This window comes from Dendrobates tinctorius, unplaced genomic scaffold (genome assembly GCF_039654945.1).
Source record: "Dendrobates tinctorius isolate UK_male_01 unplaced genomic scaffold, ASM3965494v1 ptg000293l, whole genome shotgun sequence".
In the NCBI taxonomy this organism is placed as follows: domain Eukaryota; kingdom Metazoa; phylum Chordata; class Amphibia; order Anura; family Dendrobatidae; genus Dendrobates; species Dendrobates tinctorius.
Genome location: NW_027361960.1, coordinates 24,147,602 through 24,165,627, shown reverse-complemented (window position 1 = coordinate 24,165,627; position 18,026 = coordinate 24,147,602). Strand labels below are relative to the sequence as shown.

General features: G+C 42.9%; 1 protein-coding gene across 1 annotated transcript in view; it reads left to right on the top strand.

Moving 5' to 3' along the window:
- Nucleotides 1–18,026, top strand: part of SLC22A3 (solute carrier family 22 member 3) — a 469,228-nt gene that overhangs the window by 406,194 nt on the left and 45,008 nt on the right. Inside the window, exon 9 of the mRNA XM_073560189.1 lies at nucleotides 17,853–17,965. Coding sequence (XP_073416290.1) covers nucleotides 17,853–17,965 — 113 coding nt within the window. The remainder of the gene's footprint in view (nucleotides 1–17,852; nucleotides 17,966–18,026) is intronic.

Sequence of the window (18,026 nt, the reverse complement as noted above, 5' to 3'; positions counted from 1 at the left end):
ACAACATACTCTTATTACATGTGTGTTGAATCCACTGATGGTTAAAATACACGTCATATGTTAAATACCAAGGCCTAGTATACTAACTAGAGTTGACCGACTAAGATCTGGTTTCATGAAACACAAACTGGTGAAACTTGGGCAAAAAAAAGTCAAGTTTCGTTCGAAACCCTACCACAATGTTAGTTAATGGCAAATAAAAGTCGGCATTGAGCGGATTACATTCATCCACTCAATGCAGACTTTTATTCCCCATTGACTTTCATTGGGGTCGGGTTTTGAATGAAACGCCGATTTTTTTTCCACTAGTCGGATCAGTTTCATTTGAAACAAATTTGGTTTCATGAAACCCGATCCTACCAAAGTTGCTCAATTCTAATCATAACTATTTATCAATCATGGCCTGGTTAATACACATATCATATTTAACCTGCAGCGTTGCTTACGTACCAATATATTTCACGCAGACTAGCGATGCTACAGTTTAACTCATATGTGTATTTACCTGCCCAGGTGTGAGAGCATCATGAATTCACAGGTATACATGGGAAGTTTTTTATTTTATTGGAGTGTAAAAAACATAGTGCACTCGGTACTGGTATCAAAACAGGTTTTTTATTAACATACACACACGAAAACATTTTTACACCATTTCATCTTGCCAGTGCACCCGTCCTACATCAGAGATAAAGTAGGCCGCAAATTGGTCCCTCATTTGGCCAACTTCGACGGATCACCTGAGAGGGTGCTGAGTGAATTCAGGCAATGGGTTAGGAGCAGCATCATCAAGTTCAAAGGTCGGGTGCTCTTTAGCCATCACAAAATTATGTAGAACCACACACGCCTTCACCACCTCATCCACTGTTTCAAGTTTAAGATTAATGGCTGTGCCGAAAATTCGCCATCTGCAGACAAGAATCCCAAAAGCACACTCTACAGTTCTTCTGGCCCTGGTCAGCCTGTAATTAAAGATTTTTTTTGATGTGGTCCAAGTCACGGCTGGAGTAGGGTTTCAGTAGGTTTGCGCACATTTGAAAAGCCTCATCCCCAACTATTACAAAGGGCAGTGGTGGAGCTTCGGTGTGGGGAAGAGGCCGTGGCATAGGGAAATTAAATTGGATGCCATACAACCTCCGGCCCATGTCTGAGTTTTTAAAAGCCTTGGAGTCATTACCACGGCCAAATGCTCCAATGTCCACCGCTACAAACATACATCCGGCATCCGCAATGGCCATGAGTACTATTGAAAAGTACTTTTTGGAATTCTAGTACTCAGATCCAGTTCTTTTGGGTTTGATGATCCGTATGTGTTTACCATCATCAGCTCCCAAACAGTTGGGGAAATTGCAGACTGTCCAGAATTTGTCAGCAATTTCCATCCACTTTTCAGTGGTGGGCAGGGGCATAAATTCGGGACAAAAACATTCCAGAGAGCCCGGCAGGTGTACACAACAATTCCAGACAAGGTGCAGATTCCAATACGGTACTGGAAGTGTAATGAAGATAGGATCTCTCCAATCGCCAGGAATCTGTGAAACAGAGAAAGAAGTAAAATTAATATGTCTGTATATGGTTTTTTAAAACTACAAAATAAAAAATTAGTACATTCACAAAAAATAATTAGCCCAGGTTTTGAATAGTACATGTTAAAAAACAAAACCATCAGTCCCCACCCCGTTTTTAAATATTACGTACTGTAATGTCACCAGGAGCCGTTCCTCAGGAGGAATCGCACGACGGAGCTGTGTCCTGTCTCCGGATGGATTCTTGGACACGAGCAAGCAAATCCCTGAAGCTTTCTTGGGACATCCGGATATAAAGAAAGTGAACATATAATCCCTATGAAAACGACTTTTAATTTCATATAATAATAAAAACCACCCATTCCCAGTGAAAAAATGGCAAATGCCACAATATAGACCTAATCTGAGATGCTGCAAGGCCCTACAATAAACTCAACTGATACCTTCCTAACCATGGAGGTTGGCACCCTAAGGATCCCGATTTTTTGGCGCCCCCACTCAGCGAGGACTGTCCCTCGCTGCCCTGTCAGTCCCTAATAACACAGGTATAAAAATAATGGCTGATAGTATAGAGATGAATAATAAGAGTGCCCTAGAGCTTATGCAGAAATCCAAGACAATTAAGACAAGAAATACCACATCATGACATCAAGGTCCACCATATTTTAAAGCAATGCCTTTGAGATGAGGCATACATAAAAGATAAAAAAGTGGCCACTTATCATTTGTGGAGTCACCCCAACTCGTTTCCCCGCATCAGCAGTTCATCAGGAGGCAAAACAAATGAAGAGAGTGTCCATCGTGTCAGATATCAAGATGAGATGGCATCGAAGGTCAGAGAGACTAGCCTTATATAGCCCCAGATTACTCCTCAAATGGGTAACGCCCACACAATCAGGCGTTCAAATCACAAGGAACCATACACATGGTTAATTCCACACGTGTCACAATTTACTCACATGGGCATATCAGACTTCCATGTCACCGGATCCCGGCGTGCGCTCCACTGAGGAACGCAAACAAAGATTGCCGCGGCAGCTTCCTGTCTCTGATGAACATCCCCGGTCAAATGCGCATGCCCGGGAGCCAGCCACGGGATGTAAGGCCAGGAACAACGATGGCCACAGTAAACAGCAAAACAAAACTGCGCAGGCTCCAATCTTAGTAAGCGCTCGCAATATTCGCGCTGCTTAGGTCCTGGAGCGTGTCATAGATATAGCGCAGTATAATAGTCAGTGGCCAGAAACCAAGATGGCCATGACATAACAAATCCAAACAGTGCATGCTCATACAATCAGCGATCGTTTTCCTTGTACAGCGCAGTACCTCAAAAAGCGACTACAGACCATTCAGTATACCACTTACATAGGGCCTATCATACAGATCCAAATAGTGAATTTAAGAATGGACTATATATGGAATTCATAAATATAATATAGGTTGATATTTAAGAAAGTAGAATATGATATAATAATCAAACCACCAATATGGTACACGTAAAACACGTTAAGACATGCCATTATGCTCCCACATACACTTGAACCGGCACATTTATCAAACCAGAGAGTGTTAAATATTAAATGTTAGATAAATCAGGTATAAGACATACACTCATTCATCCCATCTGGGGACAGGGATTGTAGACGAAAAATCCATTCACATTCCCGATCAAAATGACAGACGGATATAATCTGTAAATTTCTCCGGGTTTGCCTGTAGCTCACTGTAGAGGGTGTGGTACGCCCCACGGCTCTCCTGGAGTTGAACAATCGGATGTATCCACATACGCCGCCACTGCCGTCTTCGCTGTCTCTCTCTCTTCCTTTGTTCATGGCAAGCAACTGCATATGCCCTAGCCATCACGATGTCCAAATCCTAGTTGAAGTGAAAACTCTTCCAGCGCAGATCCATGTTGACACGAGAAAAATCAAGCAAATGTGAAGAATACTGTAGACAGGGTCTATGTATTAACATACCACACCGCCACTGACGTCACATTGGTCGTGTGTGTTGCAAGATTGTTATCTAGATTTTTTTGGGGTGAGGACAAGCAATGTGCAAAAAAACGCAAACGCACTAAAAACGCATACAAACGCTGCGTTTTTTCCTGCATGCGCATAAAAATGCTTGAAAAAAGCGCAGCGTTTGTATACTTTTTTTTCATGTGTTTGTGTGCGCAAAAGACGCACCACAAAAAAACGCAAGTGTGAAAGTAGCCTAAGACTGAGGTGCCGTGGATGCCAAGGTCCAGGCTGAGAGTGTACGTATAGTGTTATATGCAGCGGGAGTGAGGAGAGCTACTACACATTGCCAAAGAGCTGGGGTCATCACACCATGAGGGGCTATTTGCTCAATCAATAACTGTGGAGAGCTGTCATCATCATCATCATCAACTGCTCCAGGAAAAGAGAGGTTTTTTTCCTGCGTGCACCTGAGGTCTGGACATTGCTTTTTGAGACCGGATGATCCTGCAACCCTTCCACAACTTTCCCCTTTTTATTCTGCTGTTCTAGGTAGAGGACTACCAAGACAAATATCTGAGAGTGCAGCCTCTTTAACAGAGATAGCGAAATATCCTTAAAACCAGATGCCTTTACTACATCAGCTGGCCACGTATTTCCAGGCCTCATAACTGTTGCTTGAAAGAGTGCATATGCCAACCCTCCATTTCTATCTGAAAATATAAGAAATTGCATCTCACAATGAGCAGCTCTCTCCAGTTTCCGACCTCACAGCTGCACCAAGGGTGCTGCAGACATGCCATTGTAAACAGCAGAAAAGAATTATAAAACTGTAGAGCAAATAGGTCAACTATCTGTATCCACAAACCAAGGCCCTGTAGCAAAGTATTTCATTTGAGGCCAGAAAATACAATATACTCGTTTTTTCTACAAAGCATAAAATTTGACCATGTGAAGAGCATCACTGATATGCTTTGCAGCAAGGGAGGAAAATTGTTCTTGTATAGCGCCCGCAGGTTATGTGATACCTGAATTCCAAGGAAATGTGTAGAAAATGGCAGGACCAATCATGGAGGGAATTAGAGGTAACTTGGGTGTTTGTGTTGGAAGAGAGGGTGTCATTAAGTATTTGCAATTTCAGGTGGGTTTACATTACCCAATTTGGCAGCATCAAATGAGGGCTCATACTCACTTGCGAGAAACTCGGACGAGTCTCGCACGTCAATACTCGGCATTGCCGCTGGCACTTGGATGAATTCAGCTGCATAGAAATACATGCAGCTGAATGCTCTGATCCGAGTGCCGGCGGCAGTGCCGAGTATTGACGTGCGAGACTTGTCCGAGTTTCTCGCAAGTATGAGCCTTAATACAGATACTAAGAATTGCACCCAGTATACAAGACAGGAGAAGTGGTACTGTGCAGTGTATACACAGTATAATACAGATACTAAGAAATGCACCCAGTATACAGGACAGGAAAAGTGGTACTGTGCAGTGTATATACAGTATAATACAGATACTAAGAATTGCACCCAGTATACAGGACAGGAGAAGTGGTACTGTGCAGTGTATATACAGTATAATACAGATACTAAGAATTGCACCCAGTATACAGGACAGGAAAAGTGGTACTGTGCAGTGTATATACAGTATAATACAGATACTAAGAATTACACCCAGTATACAGGACAGGAGAAGTAGTACTGTGCAATGTATATACAGTATAATACAGCTACTGACAATTACACTCTGCATACAGGACAGAAGTAATACCGTGCAGTGTATATATACACAGACTAATACAGATACTGAGAATTACACCTAGTATACAGGACAGGAGAAGTAATATTCTATAGAGTATATATACAGAATAATACAGCTACTGAGAATTACACCCAGTATACAGGACAGGAGAAGTAGTACTGTGCAGTGTATATACAGTATAATACAGCTACTGACAATTACACTCTGCATACAGGACAGAAGTAATACCGTGCAGTGTATATATACACAGACTAATACAGATACTGAGAATTACACCCAGTATACAGGACAGGAGAAGTAATATTCTATAGAGTATATATACAGAATAATACAGCTACTGAGAATTACACCCAGTATACAGGACAGGAGAAGTAGTACTGTGCAGTGTATATACAGTATAATACAGCTACTGACAATTACACTCTGCATACAGGACAGAAGTAATACCGTGCAGTGTATATATACACAGACTAATACAGATACTGAGAATTACACCCAGTATACAGGACAGGAGAAGTAGTACTGTGCAGTGTATATATACAGTATAATACAGCTACTGACAATTACACTCTGCATACAGGACAGAAGTAATACCGTGCAGTGTATATATACACAGACTAATACAGATACTGAGAATTACACCCAGTATACAGGACAGGAGAAGTGGTACTGTGCAGTGTATACATACAGAATAATACAGATACTAAGAATTGCACCCAGTATACAGGACAGGAAAAGTGGTACTGTGCAATGTATATACAGTATAATACAGCTACTGACAATTACACTCTGCATACAGGACAGAAGTAATACCGTGCAGTGTATATATACACAGACTAATACAGATACTTAGAATTACACCTAGTATACAGGACAGGAGAAGTAATATTCTATAGAGTATATATACAGAATAATACAGCTACTGAGAATTACACCCAGTATACAGGACAGGAGAAGTAGTACTGTGCAGTGTATATACAGTATAATACAGCTACTGACAATTACACTCTGCATACAGGACAGAAGTAATACCGTGCAGTGTATATATACACAGACTAATACAGATACTTAGAATTACACCTAGTATACAGGACAGGAGAAGTAATATTCTATAGAGTATATATACAGAATAATACAGCTACTGAGAATTACACCCAGTATACAGGACAGGAGAAGTAGTACTGTGCAGTGTATATACAGTATAATACAGCTACTGACAATTACACTCTGCATACAGGACAGAAGTAATACCGTGCAGTGTATATATACACAGACTAATACAGATACTGAGAATTACACCCAGTATACAGGACAGGAGAAGTAGTACTGTGCAGTGTATATATACAGTATAATACAGCTACTGACAATTACACTCTGCATACAGGACAGAAGTAATACCGTGCAGTGTATATACACAGACTAATACAGATACTGAGAATTACACCCAGTATACAGGACGACAGAAGTAATATTCTATAGTGTATATATACAGAATAATACAGATACTGAGAATTACACCCAGTATACAGGACAGGAGAAGTAGTACTGTGCGGTGTATATATACAGTATAATACAGCTACTGACAATTACACTCTGCATACAGGACAGAAGTAATACTGTGCAGTGTATATACACAGACTAATACAGATACTGAGAATTACACCCAGTATACAAGACAGGAGAAGTGGTACTGTGCAGTGTATACATACAGAATAATACAGATACTAAGAATTGCACCCAGTATACAGGACAGGAAAAGTGGTACTGTACAGTGTATATATACAGAATAATACAGCTACTGAGAATTGCACCCAGTATACAGGATAGGAGAAGTAGTACTGTGCAGTGTATATATACAGTATAATACAGCTACTGACAATTACACTCTGCATACAGGACAGAAGTAATACCGTGCAGTGTATATATACACAGACTAATACAGCTACTGAGAATTACACCCAGTATACAGGACAGGAGAAGTAGTACTGTGCAATGTATATACAGTATAATACAGCTACTGACAATTACATTCTGCATACAGGACAGAAGTAGTACCGTGCAGTGTATATATACACAGACTAATACAGATACTGAGAATTACACCCAGTATACAGGACGACAGAAGTAATATTCTATAGTGTATATATACAGAATAATACAGCTACTGAGAATTACACCCAATATACAGGACAGGAGAAGTAGTACTGTGCAGTGTATATACAGTATAATACAGCTACTGACAATTACACTCTGCATACAGGACAGGAGAAGTAGTACTGTGCAGTGTATATATACACAGACTAATACAGATACTGAGAATTACACCCAGTATACAGGATGACAGAAGTAATATTCTATAGTGTATTGTGAGAATCATGTGGGAATAGTGGATGAGGGCAGGTATATCTCGCCCAGATTCCTTTCCTATGTCGCCTAGTCTGGTCAGTATCGCACCTGCTTGCTAATGAATAATGGGAGGTGGATATAAAAGGATGCCAGGTGGTTGTGTGAGTGTCTCAGCCTGGGAACACAGAGAGCCTGTCTGTGTGAGAGACACACGTGAGTGGAAGCAGTGCCCACTGCAACTGTGGTTTGGCTGAACGGGAGAAGCCCGCCAGTTGGTAGTTAGGTTGTCCATTGTTTAGTTAGTGCCGGACAGGCAAGGATTTGTTTTATGTTTTATTTCCTTTTGCATTGCTTTCACCGTTAATAAACCTGACCCAGGGTCAGTTACATCCGTATCCCAGCTCTGCGCCTGAGTTTCATGCTGAACGCACGTGACCTTTGACCCAAGCAAAGGCGATCCCGGAGTGTTTTATCACATTGTGGTGGAGAATGCAGGCATCACGTTGCAAGCATGAGCATGGAGGACGTGGTGAAAGCGCTGGTACAGTCCACCGCCGTCCAGCAAGAAGCTAATCGGGTGATGATGGCCCAGCTGAAGGAGTTGGTGGACATGACAGCTACCGATCGTTCGCTTCTCCAGCAGGTGGCGCAGCGCCTGGCAAGCCTACAGGAGGTTAACCTGGAAGCCGAGTTGAGAGTGATTCACGTGAGTCGGTACTGGCAGAAGATGACGACCGAAGATGACGTCGAGGCATACCTGACCACGTTTGAACGGACGGCGGTGAGAGAAAAATGGCCGAAGGCACGATGGGCCGGCCTGATTGCCCCGTTTCTTTCCGGTGAGGCCCAAAAGGCGTATTATGACTTGGAACCTGAAGCTGCGCAGGACTTTGACAAATTGAAATCCGAGATCTTGGCCCGGCTGGGAGTGACGACCGCTGTCCGTGCACAGAGAGTGCATCAATGGACTTATCAGCCGGATAAACCACCGCGGTCACAGATGTTCGACCTGATCCACGTGACGAAGAAGTGGCTACAACCCAAGGTGTTGACAGCGCCAGAGATAATTCAGAGAGTCGTCATGGACAAGTACCTGAGAGCTCTACCGCCAGCCCTGAAGAAGTGGGTAAGCCATGGAAATCCTACGACGGCAGATCAACTGGTGGATCTGGTTGAACGTTACTCCATGGCGGAAGGACTCCGAGACGACGCTACCCCACCTCGTTCTTCATCATCTCCACGTGGAACCGGTAAGACTGTTCCAGGGAGTAGGGGAGATGGAAAAATCCCTAAGACAGTGGAGGAGGAAAACGGGACTGCCCGCAATGCGAGGCCGAGAGTAACGAACTATGGTCTAAGCAAGGGGCCCGTTAGGTGTTTCCGCTGCCAAGAGATGGGACATATTGCTGCGAACTGTCCGGTCACTACTGAACCCATGCAGTGCAACGTCACGGACTCTAAAAACCGCATGTCTATGGTTGCACGGGTGGTGAGTGAGAATGCAGGTCAAAAGGATGTGGAAAAACACTTGTGTGATTTAATTGTTGATGGCAAAAATGTGGTGGCATTGTTAGACTCGGGAAGTGTGGTGACTCTGGTGAAGGCCAGTCTGGTGTCAGCCCCGACTGGACCATCAGACAAATTTTCTGTAACATGTGTGCATGGAGACACCTGTTCGTACCTCACCACCGTCATATGCATTACTACTTCCTATGGGTCTGTGCAACATAAAGTGGGACTCGTCCCGGCGTTATTGCATGATGTTATCCTGGGCCGGGATTTTCCCCACTTCTGGCAATTGTGGGAGAATCAGTTGATACCCCAGGGTAATAGTGAACATGATTCTTCTCCCAGGGCGCGTGTGGGTCCCGAACCCCTGGAAGAGGTCTCCCCAGAAGACTCTGGGGAAGAGTCTGCGGGAAATGACCTGCAGTTCCCGTTTTCAGTCATGGCGGGTGATACGGAGGAGACCGGGGAAGAGGAGGAGGCCGACAGCCGTCCACCTCCCCGTTTGCCGGATTTAGAAGTTCAGAAAGATGACTTCCAAAGCGAGCAAATAAAGGATCCTACCCTTTCTCAGGCTAGGACAAATGTAAAAGTGATAAATGGGGTACCCGTAGAACCTGGCTCTAGGCTGGCATATCCTTACATGGTTCTGGAGAATGATTTACTCTATCAGATAGAGAAAAAGGGGGAAGATATGGTGCAACTATTAGTCGTGCCAAAACCCTACCGGCGGCAGGTGCTGGACCTGGCCCACGGACATGTGATGGGAGGTCACCTGGGAGTCCAGAAAACCACCGAAAGGATATTACACTGTTTTGTTTGGCCAGGCATGCATCACGATATTCGTGTATATTGTGAGTCTTGTCCTGACTGCCAAGCCTCTGCACCTAAGCCCCGGTTCTGTAGCCCTTTGGTACCCCTACCTATTATTGAAGTCCCGTTTGAGAGGATTGGGATGGATTTAGTTGGGCCCCTTCCACGGTCTGCACGTGGACACCAACATATCCTGGTCATCTTGGATTATGCCACTTGTTACCCGGAGGCCATCCCTTTGCGTAACACGGCCACCAAGACGATTGCCAAGGAACTGGTGCATGTGTTTAGTCGGGTCGGTATACCAAAACAGATACTCACCGACCAGGGGACCCCCTTTATTTCCAGGGTAATGAAGGAGCTCTGCCGATTGTTACAAATTGAACCGTTACGCACATCCGTGTATCACCCTCAAACAGACGGGTTGGTCGAACGGTTCAATAAAACTCTGAAGCAGATGCTGAGAAAGGTGATAGACAAGGATGGGAAGAACTGGGACTATTTACTTCCGTATTTGCTTTTTGCCATCAGGGAAGTACCCCAGTCTTCCACGGGATTCTCGCCTTTCGAGTTATTGTACGCCCGACGTCCTCGCGGACTGTTAGACGTTGCAAAAGAAACCTGGGAGGGTCAGGTCACTCCGTTTAAAACAGTGATAGATCACGTCACACAAATGCAGGACCGTATTGCGGCTGTTATGCCTATCGTCAAAGAACACATGATACAGGCTCAAGGAGCCCAAAAAAGAATCTATGATAGGGGCGCCAAGATCCGTACGTTTGCACCCGGAGATAGGGTGTTGATCCTGGTCCCCACGGTGGACAGTAAGTTCCTGGCAAAGTGGCAGGGCCCCTTTGAGATCAAGGAAAGAGTTGGTGAAGTAAACTGCAAAGTATACCAGGCAGGTAAACGGAAACCTGAACAGATTTATCATGTAAATCTGATAAAGCCCTGGAAGGATCGGTCTGCCTTGTCAGCGGAGCTGGCCCGTCCTGTCTGCTCGCATACCGTACCGGAGGTACGGGTTGCAGAGACTCTCTCGGAGCGGCAAAAGACAGAAGTCAGGCAGTTTCTACTTCACAACCAAAAGTTTTTCTCAGAAAAACCCGGGCAGACTATGCTAATGAAACATGACATCGTAACGGAACCTGGTGTCACAGTTCACGTAAAGCCCTACCGAATCCCGGAAGCGCGCCGTGAAGCCGTTTCCTGAGAAGTGAAGGCAATGTTAGAGTTAGGAGTCATTGAGGAATCGCACAGTGCGTGGTCCAGCCCGATTGTGCTAATTCCTAAACCGGACGGCACCATCCGGTTCTGCAATGACTTCAGGAAACTGAATGCGGTCTCAAAATTTGATGCCTACCCCATGCCCCGGGTCGACGAGTTAATAGATCGGTTAGGAAAAGCCCGGAATATTACGACCCTAGACCTAACAAAGGGGTATTGGCAGATCCCTCTGGTGGAGGCTGCCAGAGAAAAGACAGCATTTGCTACGCCGGAAGGTTTATTTCAGTATGTGTATATGCCGTTTGGACTGCACGGGGCACCGGCGACCTTCCAGAGACTGATGGATCGAGTCTTGAGGCCACATAGGCGGTATGCTTCGGCCTATTTGGATGACATTGTCATTTACAGCTTGGACTGGGAGACTCATCTCCAGAAAGTACAAGCTGTGATTGACGACCTGTGGGAGGCAGGTCTAACCGCGAACCCCAAGAAATGTCACATCGGGCTAGAAGAAGCCCGGTATTTGGGGTATGTAATTGGGAGGGGTGTTGTTAAACCCCAGGTTGATGAGATTCAGGCGGTTCAGGACTGGCCACAACCTGTCAACAAGAAGCAGGTGCAAGCCTTCCTGGGGATCGCCGGTTATTATCGCCGGTTCATACCCAATTTTGCAGCCATCTCTACCCCCCTGACGGATCTTACAAAAGGGAAAGACTCCGTCATGATTAAATGGAGTTTAGCGGCTGAAGAAGCCTTCCATAGCCTAAAACGGGCACTTTGCTCTCAGCCCGTACTGGTGACTCCGGACTTCCACAGTGAGTTTGTGGTACAAACGGATGCCTCTGATACCGGTATCGGGGCTGTACTCTCACAAGTGAGGGATGGAGTGGAACACCCAGTCCTCTATCTCAGTAGGAAGCTGAATAAACACGAGCAAAGGTATGCAGTCGTAGAAAAAGAGTGCCTCGCCATTAAGTGGGCTCTAGAGGCCCTCAAATATTACCTGGTGGGCCGAAAGTTCAGGCTGATCACTGACCATGCCCCTCTCAAGTGGATGCACTTGAACAAGGAACGGAATAGCCGGGTGACCCGGTGGTTCCTTGCCCTGCAGGCCTACACTTTTACGGTGGAGCACCGCCCAGGGGTACAGATGGGAAATGCAGATGCCCTGTCCCGAGTGCACTGTTTGGCAGGTGTCATTGCTCGACCGGAGTGGTCTGAGCAGAAGGGGGGGATATGTGAGAATCATGTGGGAATAGTGGATGAGGGCAGGTATATCTCGCCCAGATTCCTTTCCTATGTGGCCTAGTCTGGTAAGTATCGCACCTGCTTACTAATGGATAATGGGAGGTGGATATAAAAGGATGCAAGGTGGTTGTGTGAGTGTCTCAGCCTGGGAACACAGAGAGCCTGTCTGTGTGAGAGACACACGTGAGTGGAAGCAGTGCCCACTGCAACTGTGGTTTGGCTGGACGGGAGAAGCCCGCCAGTTGGTAGTTAGGTTGTCCATTGTTTAGTTAGTGTCGGACAGGCAAGGATTTGTTTTATGTTTTATTTCCTTTTGCATTGCTTTCACCGTTAATAAACCTGACCCAGGGTCAGTTATACACGAATCCCAGCTCTGCGCCTGAGTTTCATGCTGAACGCACGTGACCTTTGACCCCAGCAAAGGCGATCCCGGAGTGTTTTATCACAGTATATATACAGTATAATACAGCTACTGAGAATTACACCCAGTATACAGGACAGGAGAAGTAGTACTGTGCAGTGTATATATAGTATAATACAGCTACTGACAATTACACTCTGCATACAGGACAGAAGTAATACCGTGCAGTGTATATATACACAGACTAATACAGATACTGAGAATTACACCCAGTATACAGGACGACAGAAGTAATATTCTATAGTGTATATATACAGAATAATACAGCTACTGAGAATTACACCCAGTATACAGGACAGGAGAAGTAGTACTGTGCAGTGTGTATATATACAAAATAATACAGATACTAAGAATTTCACCCAGTATACAAGACAGGAGAAGTAGTACTGTGCAGTGTATACATACAGAATAATACAGATACTAAGAATTGCACCCAGTATACAAGACAGGAGAAGTGGTACTGTGCAGTGTATACATACAGAATAATACAGATACTAAGAATTGCACCCAGTATACAAGACAGGAGAAGTGGTACTGTGCAGTGTATACATACAGAATAATACAGATACTAAGAATTGCACCCAGTATACAAGACAGGAGAAGTGGTACTGTGCAGTGTATACATACAGAATAATACAGATACTAAGAATTGCACCCAGTATACAAGACAGGAGAAGTAGTACTGTGCAGTGTATACATACAGAATAATACAGATACTAAGAATTGCACCCTGTATACAAGACAGAAGAAGTAGTACTGTGCAGTGTATACATACAGAATAATACAGATACTAAGAATTGCACCCAGTATACAAGACAGGAGAAGTGGTACTGTGCAGTGTATATATACAGATACTAAGAATTGCACCCAGTATACAAGACAGGAGAAGTGGTATTGTGCAGTGTATATATACAGAATAATACAGATACTAAGAATTACACCTGAATATATAATACACAGGACATGAGAAGTAGTACTGTGCAGTATAGATATACAGAATAATACAGATGCAGAGAATTACACCTGGATATATAGCACACGGGACATAAGAAGTAGTACCATGAAATGTATATACAGTGCCTTGCGAAAGTATTCGGCCCCCTGGAACTTTTCAACCTTTTCCCACATATCATGCTTCAAACATAAAGATACCAAATGTAAATTTTTGGTGAAGAATCAACAACAAGTGGGACACAATTGTGAAGTTGAACAAAATTTATTGGTTATTTTAAATTTTTGTGCAAATTCAAAAGCTGAATAGTAGGGCATGCAATATTATTCGGCCCCTTTAACTTAATACTTTGTTGCGCCACCTTTTGCTGCGATTAGTCGCTTGGGGTATGTCTCTATCAGTTTTGTACATCGAGAGACTGAAATTCTTGCCCATTCTTACTTGGCAAACCGCTCGCGCTCAGTGAGGTTTGCTGGAGATCATTTGTGAACAGCAGTTTTCAGCTCTTTCCACAGATTCTTGATTGGATTCAGGTCTGGACTTTGTACATTTGGTATCTTTATGTTTGAAGCATGATATGTGGGAAAAGGTTGGAAAGTTCCAGGGGGCTGAATACTTTCGCAAGGCACTGTACAGAATAATACAGATGCTGAGAAGTACACAGGACAGGAGAAGTGGTACTGTGCAGAGTGTGTATATATATGTGTATATATATATATATATATATATATATATATATATGCAATAATACAGATGGTGAGAATTACACCTGGATATATAGTATCCAGGACATGAGAAGTAGTACTGTGCAATGTATATATACAGAATAATACAGATACTAAGAATTGCACCCAGTATACAGGACAGCAGAAGTGGTATGGTGCAGTGTATATATAAAGAATAATACAGGTACTGAGAATTACACCTTTTACACAGGACAGGAGGAGTGATACTGTGCAGTGTATATATACAGAATAAAACATATACTGAGAATTACACCAAGTATACAGGGCAGGAGAAGTAGTACTGTGCAGTGTATATATACACAATAATACAGATACTGAGAATTACACCCAGAGGACAGGAGAAGTGGTACTGTGCAGTATATATATATACACAGAATGATACAGATACTAAGAAGTGCACCCAGTAGACAGGACAGGAGAAGTGGTACTGTGCAGTATATATATATATATATATATATATATATATACACACAGAATAATACAGCTACTGAGAAATACACCCAGTAGACAGGGCAGGAGAAGTGGTACTGTGCAGTGTATATATACAGAATAGCTCTGATGCTGAGAATTACACCTTTTACACAGGACAGGAGGAGTGGTACTGTGCAGTGTATGTATACAGGAGAGGAGGAGTGATACTGTGCAGTATATATACAGAATAATACATATACTGAGAATTACACCTAGTATACAGGACAGGAGAAGTGCTACTGTGCAGACAGTGTATATGTACAGAATAATAAAGATGCTAGGAATTACACCCAGAGGACAGGAAAAGTGCTACTGTGCAGTATACTTATACAGAATTATACAGATACTGGGAGTTACACCCAGTGGACAGGAGAAGTGCTTCTGTGGCATGCACTGTATATATACAGAGTAATACAGATGCTGAGAATTAAACCCAGTATACAGGACAGGAGAAGTGGTACTGTGCAGACAGTGTATATACAGTGGGGGGAAAAAGTATTTAGTCAGGCACCAATTGTAAAAATTCTCCCACTTAAAAAGGTGAGAGAGGCCTGTAATTAACATCATAGGTAGAACACAACTGTGAGAGTCAAAATGAGAAAACAAATCCAGAAAATCACCTTGTCTGATTTGTCAAGATTTATTTTGCAAATTATGGTGGAAAATAAGTATTTGGTCACCTAAAAACATGCAAGATTTCTGGCTCTCACAGACTTGTAACGTCTTCTTTAAGAGGCTCCTCTGTCCTCCACTCCACCTGTCCACAACTTTAAACAGTCACACTTCAACCTCCACTATGGTGAAGACCAAAGAGCTGTTGAAGGACACCAGAAACAAAATTGTAGCCCTGCACCAGGCTGGGAAGACTGAATCTGCAATAGGTAAGCAGCTTGGTGTGATGAAATCAGCTGTGGGAGCAATAATAAGAAAATGGAAGACAAACAGGACCACTGATAATCTCCCTCGATCTGGGGCTCCACGCAAGATCTCACCCCAAGGGGTCAAAATGATCACAAGAATGGTGAGCAAAAATCCCAGTACCACACGAGGGGACCTAGTGAATGACTTGCATATAGCAGGGTTAACCATAACAAAGGCTATCATCAGTAACACACTACGCCACCAGGAACTCAGATCCTGCAGTGCCAGACGTATCCCCCTGCTTAAGCCAGTACATGTCCGGGCCCGTCAGAAGTTTGTTAGAGAGCATTTGGATTATCCAGAAGAGTATTGGGAGAATGTCATATGGTCTGATGAAACCAAAGTAGAACTGTTTGGAAGAAACAAAACTCGTTGTGTTTGGAGGAGACAGAATGCTGAGTTTCAGCCAATGAACAACTTACCTACTGTGAAGCATGGGGGTGGTAGCATTATGCTTTGGGGCTCTTTCTTGGCAAAGGGACCAGGATGACTGATCCATGTACATGAAAGAATGAATGGGGCCATTTATAGTGAGATTTTGAGTGCAAACCTCCTTCCATCAGCAAGGGCATTGAAGATGAAATGTGGATGGGTCTTTCAGCATGATAATGATCCCAAGCACACCGCCAGGGCAACGAAGGAGTGGCTTTGTATGAAGCATATGAAGGTCTTGGCGTGACCTAGTCAGTCTCCAGATCTCAACCCTATAAAAAACCTTTGGAGGGAGTTGAAAGTCCGTGTTGCCAAGCGAAAAGCCAAAAACATCACTGCTCTAGAGGAGATCTGCATGGAGGAATGGGCCAACATACCACCAACAGTGTGTGCCAACCTTGTGAAGACTTACAGAAAACGTTTGACCTCTGTCATTGCCAACAAAGGATATAGAACAAAATATTGAGATGAACTTTTGTTAAAGACCAAATACTTATTTTCCACCATAATTTGAAAAATAAATCTTACCAAATCAGACAAGGTGATTTTCTGGATTTGTTTTCTCATTTTGACTCTCATAGTTGTGGTCTACCTATGATGTCAATTACAGGCCTCTCTCATTTTTTTAAGTGGGAGAACTTGAACAATTGGTGGCTGACTAAATACTTTTTTCCCCGACTGTAAACAGAATAATACAGATACTGGGAATTACACCCGGTATGGAAAGACATGTACTTCAAAAATAGCCATCTGAATGAGGCTTGAACTGATGTTTGCACTATCTGCTATATGTTTGTCACTTTTGTCAATGTTAATGTTCTTTGTTTGAAAATCAATGAAAAGATTTTAAGAGAAGTTAAAAAGTAGATAAATCTGTTTATAGCTAAAGTTTTTCTTAAATGCCACATAATGTCAAAAGTGTTTTAAATATGCCCAATAAAAGATGATTATTACTCATCCAGATCTTCTCATGATCCTTGGAGCCAGGCAATGTCACTGACTCATTCCAGCTACAAGCTCTATCATTGCTGCTAACATATAAATGAATGTTCTGCCGTCCCATTTGTTATTAGGGAATATTAGGATGGTCAATTTTGCCCAAATTTGAGCTGAGCTGTGCACATGTGTTTTTGCTAAGCACAATAAATCGTCCTGAACGTATCTCTACCAAACACCTGACGAGAAGGTGACTTATCAATAATATGGTATGAGGGCACATCTATCAATTTTATCAAGTAAATGAAGGTCAAGTAATAATATGCTTGTGTTATTAATTAATTATTGTCAATGATGAAACTTTTAAGCAAGGAACGTAGCAAAAAAATAAATATAAAATTATTTTCTATTGTAAATATTTTAGAAGTCTAAAAAAGTTTCACATGCTATATTTTACACACATTAGCATCTGAATTGTCTTTAATTAATTATGTTTTTATAATTATAGCCAAAAGTTGTGGGTTATTTTACTCAAAGATATGCATTAACTAATTTAGTCTGTTTTAAATGTTTTAAATGTTCCAGAAACTTTGGTGTATCCTTGTGTTCGGGCATGTGTGACCTGGGAGGGATTATCGCACCATTTTTACTTTTCCGATTAGCAGAACTATGGGTGGAACTTCCTCTCATCATATTTGGTAAGATGTGAACAAGTCAATTATAGTGACATAATAATATCACTAAATGGATTGAGTTCTT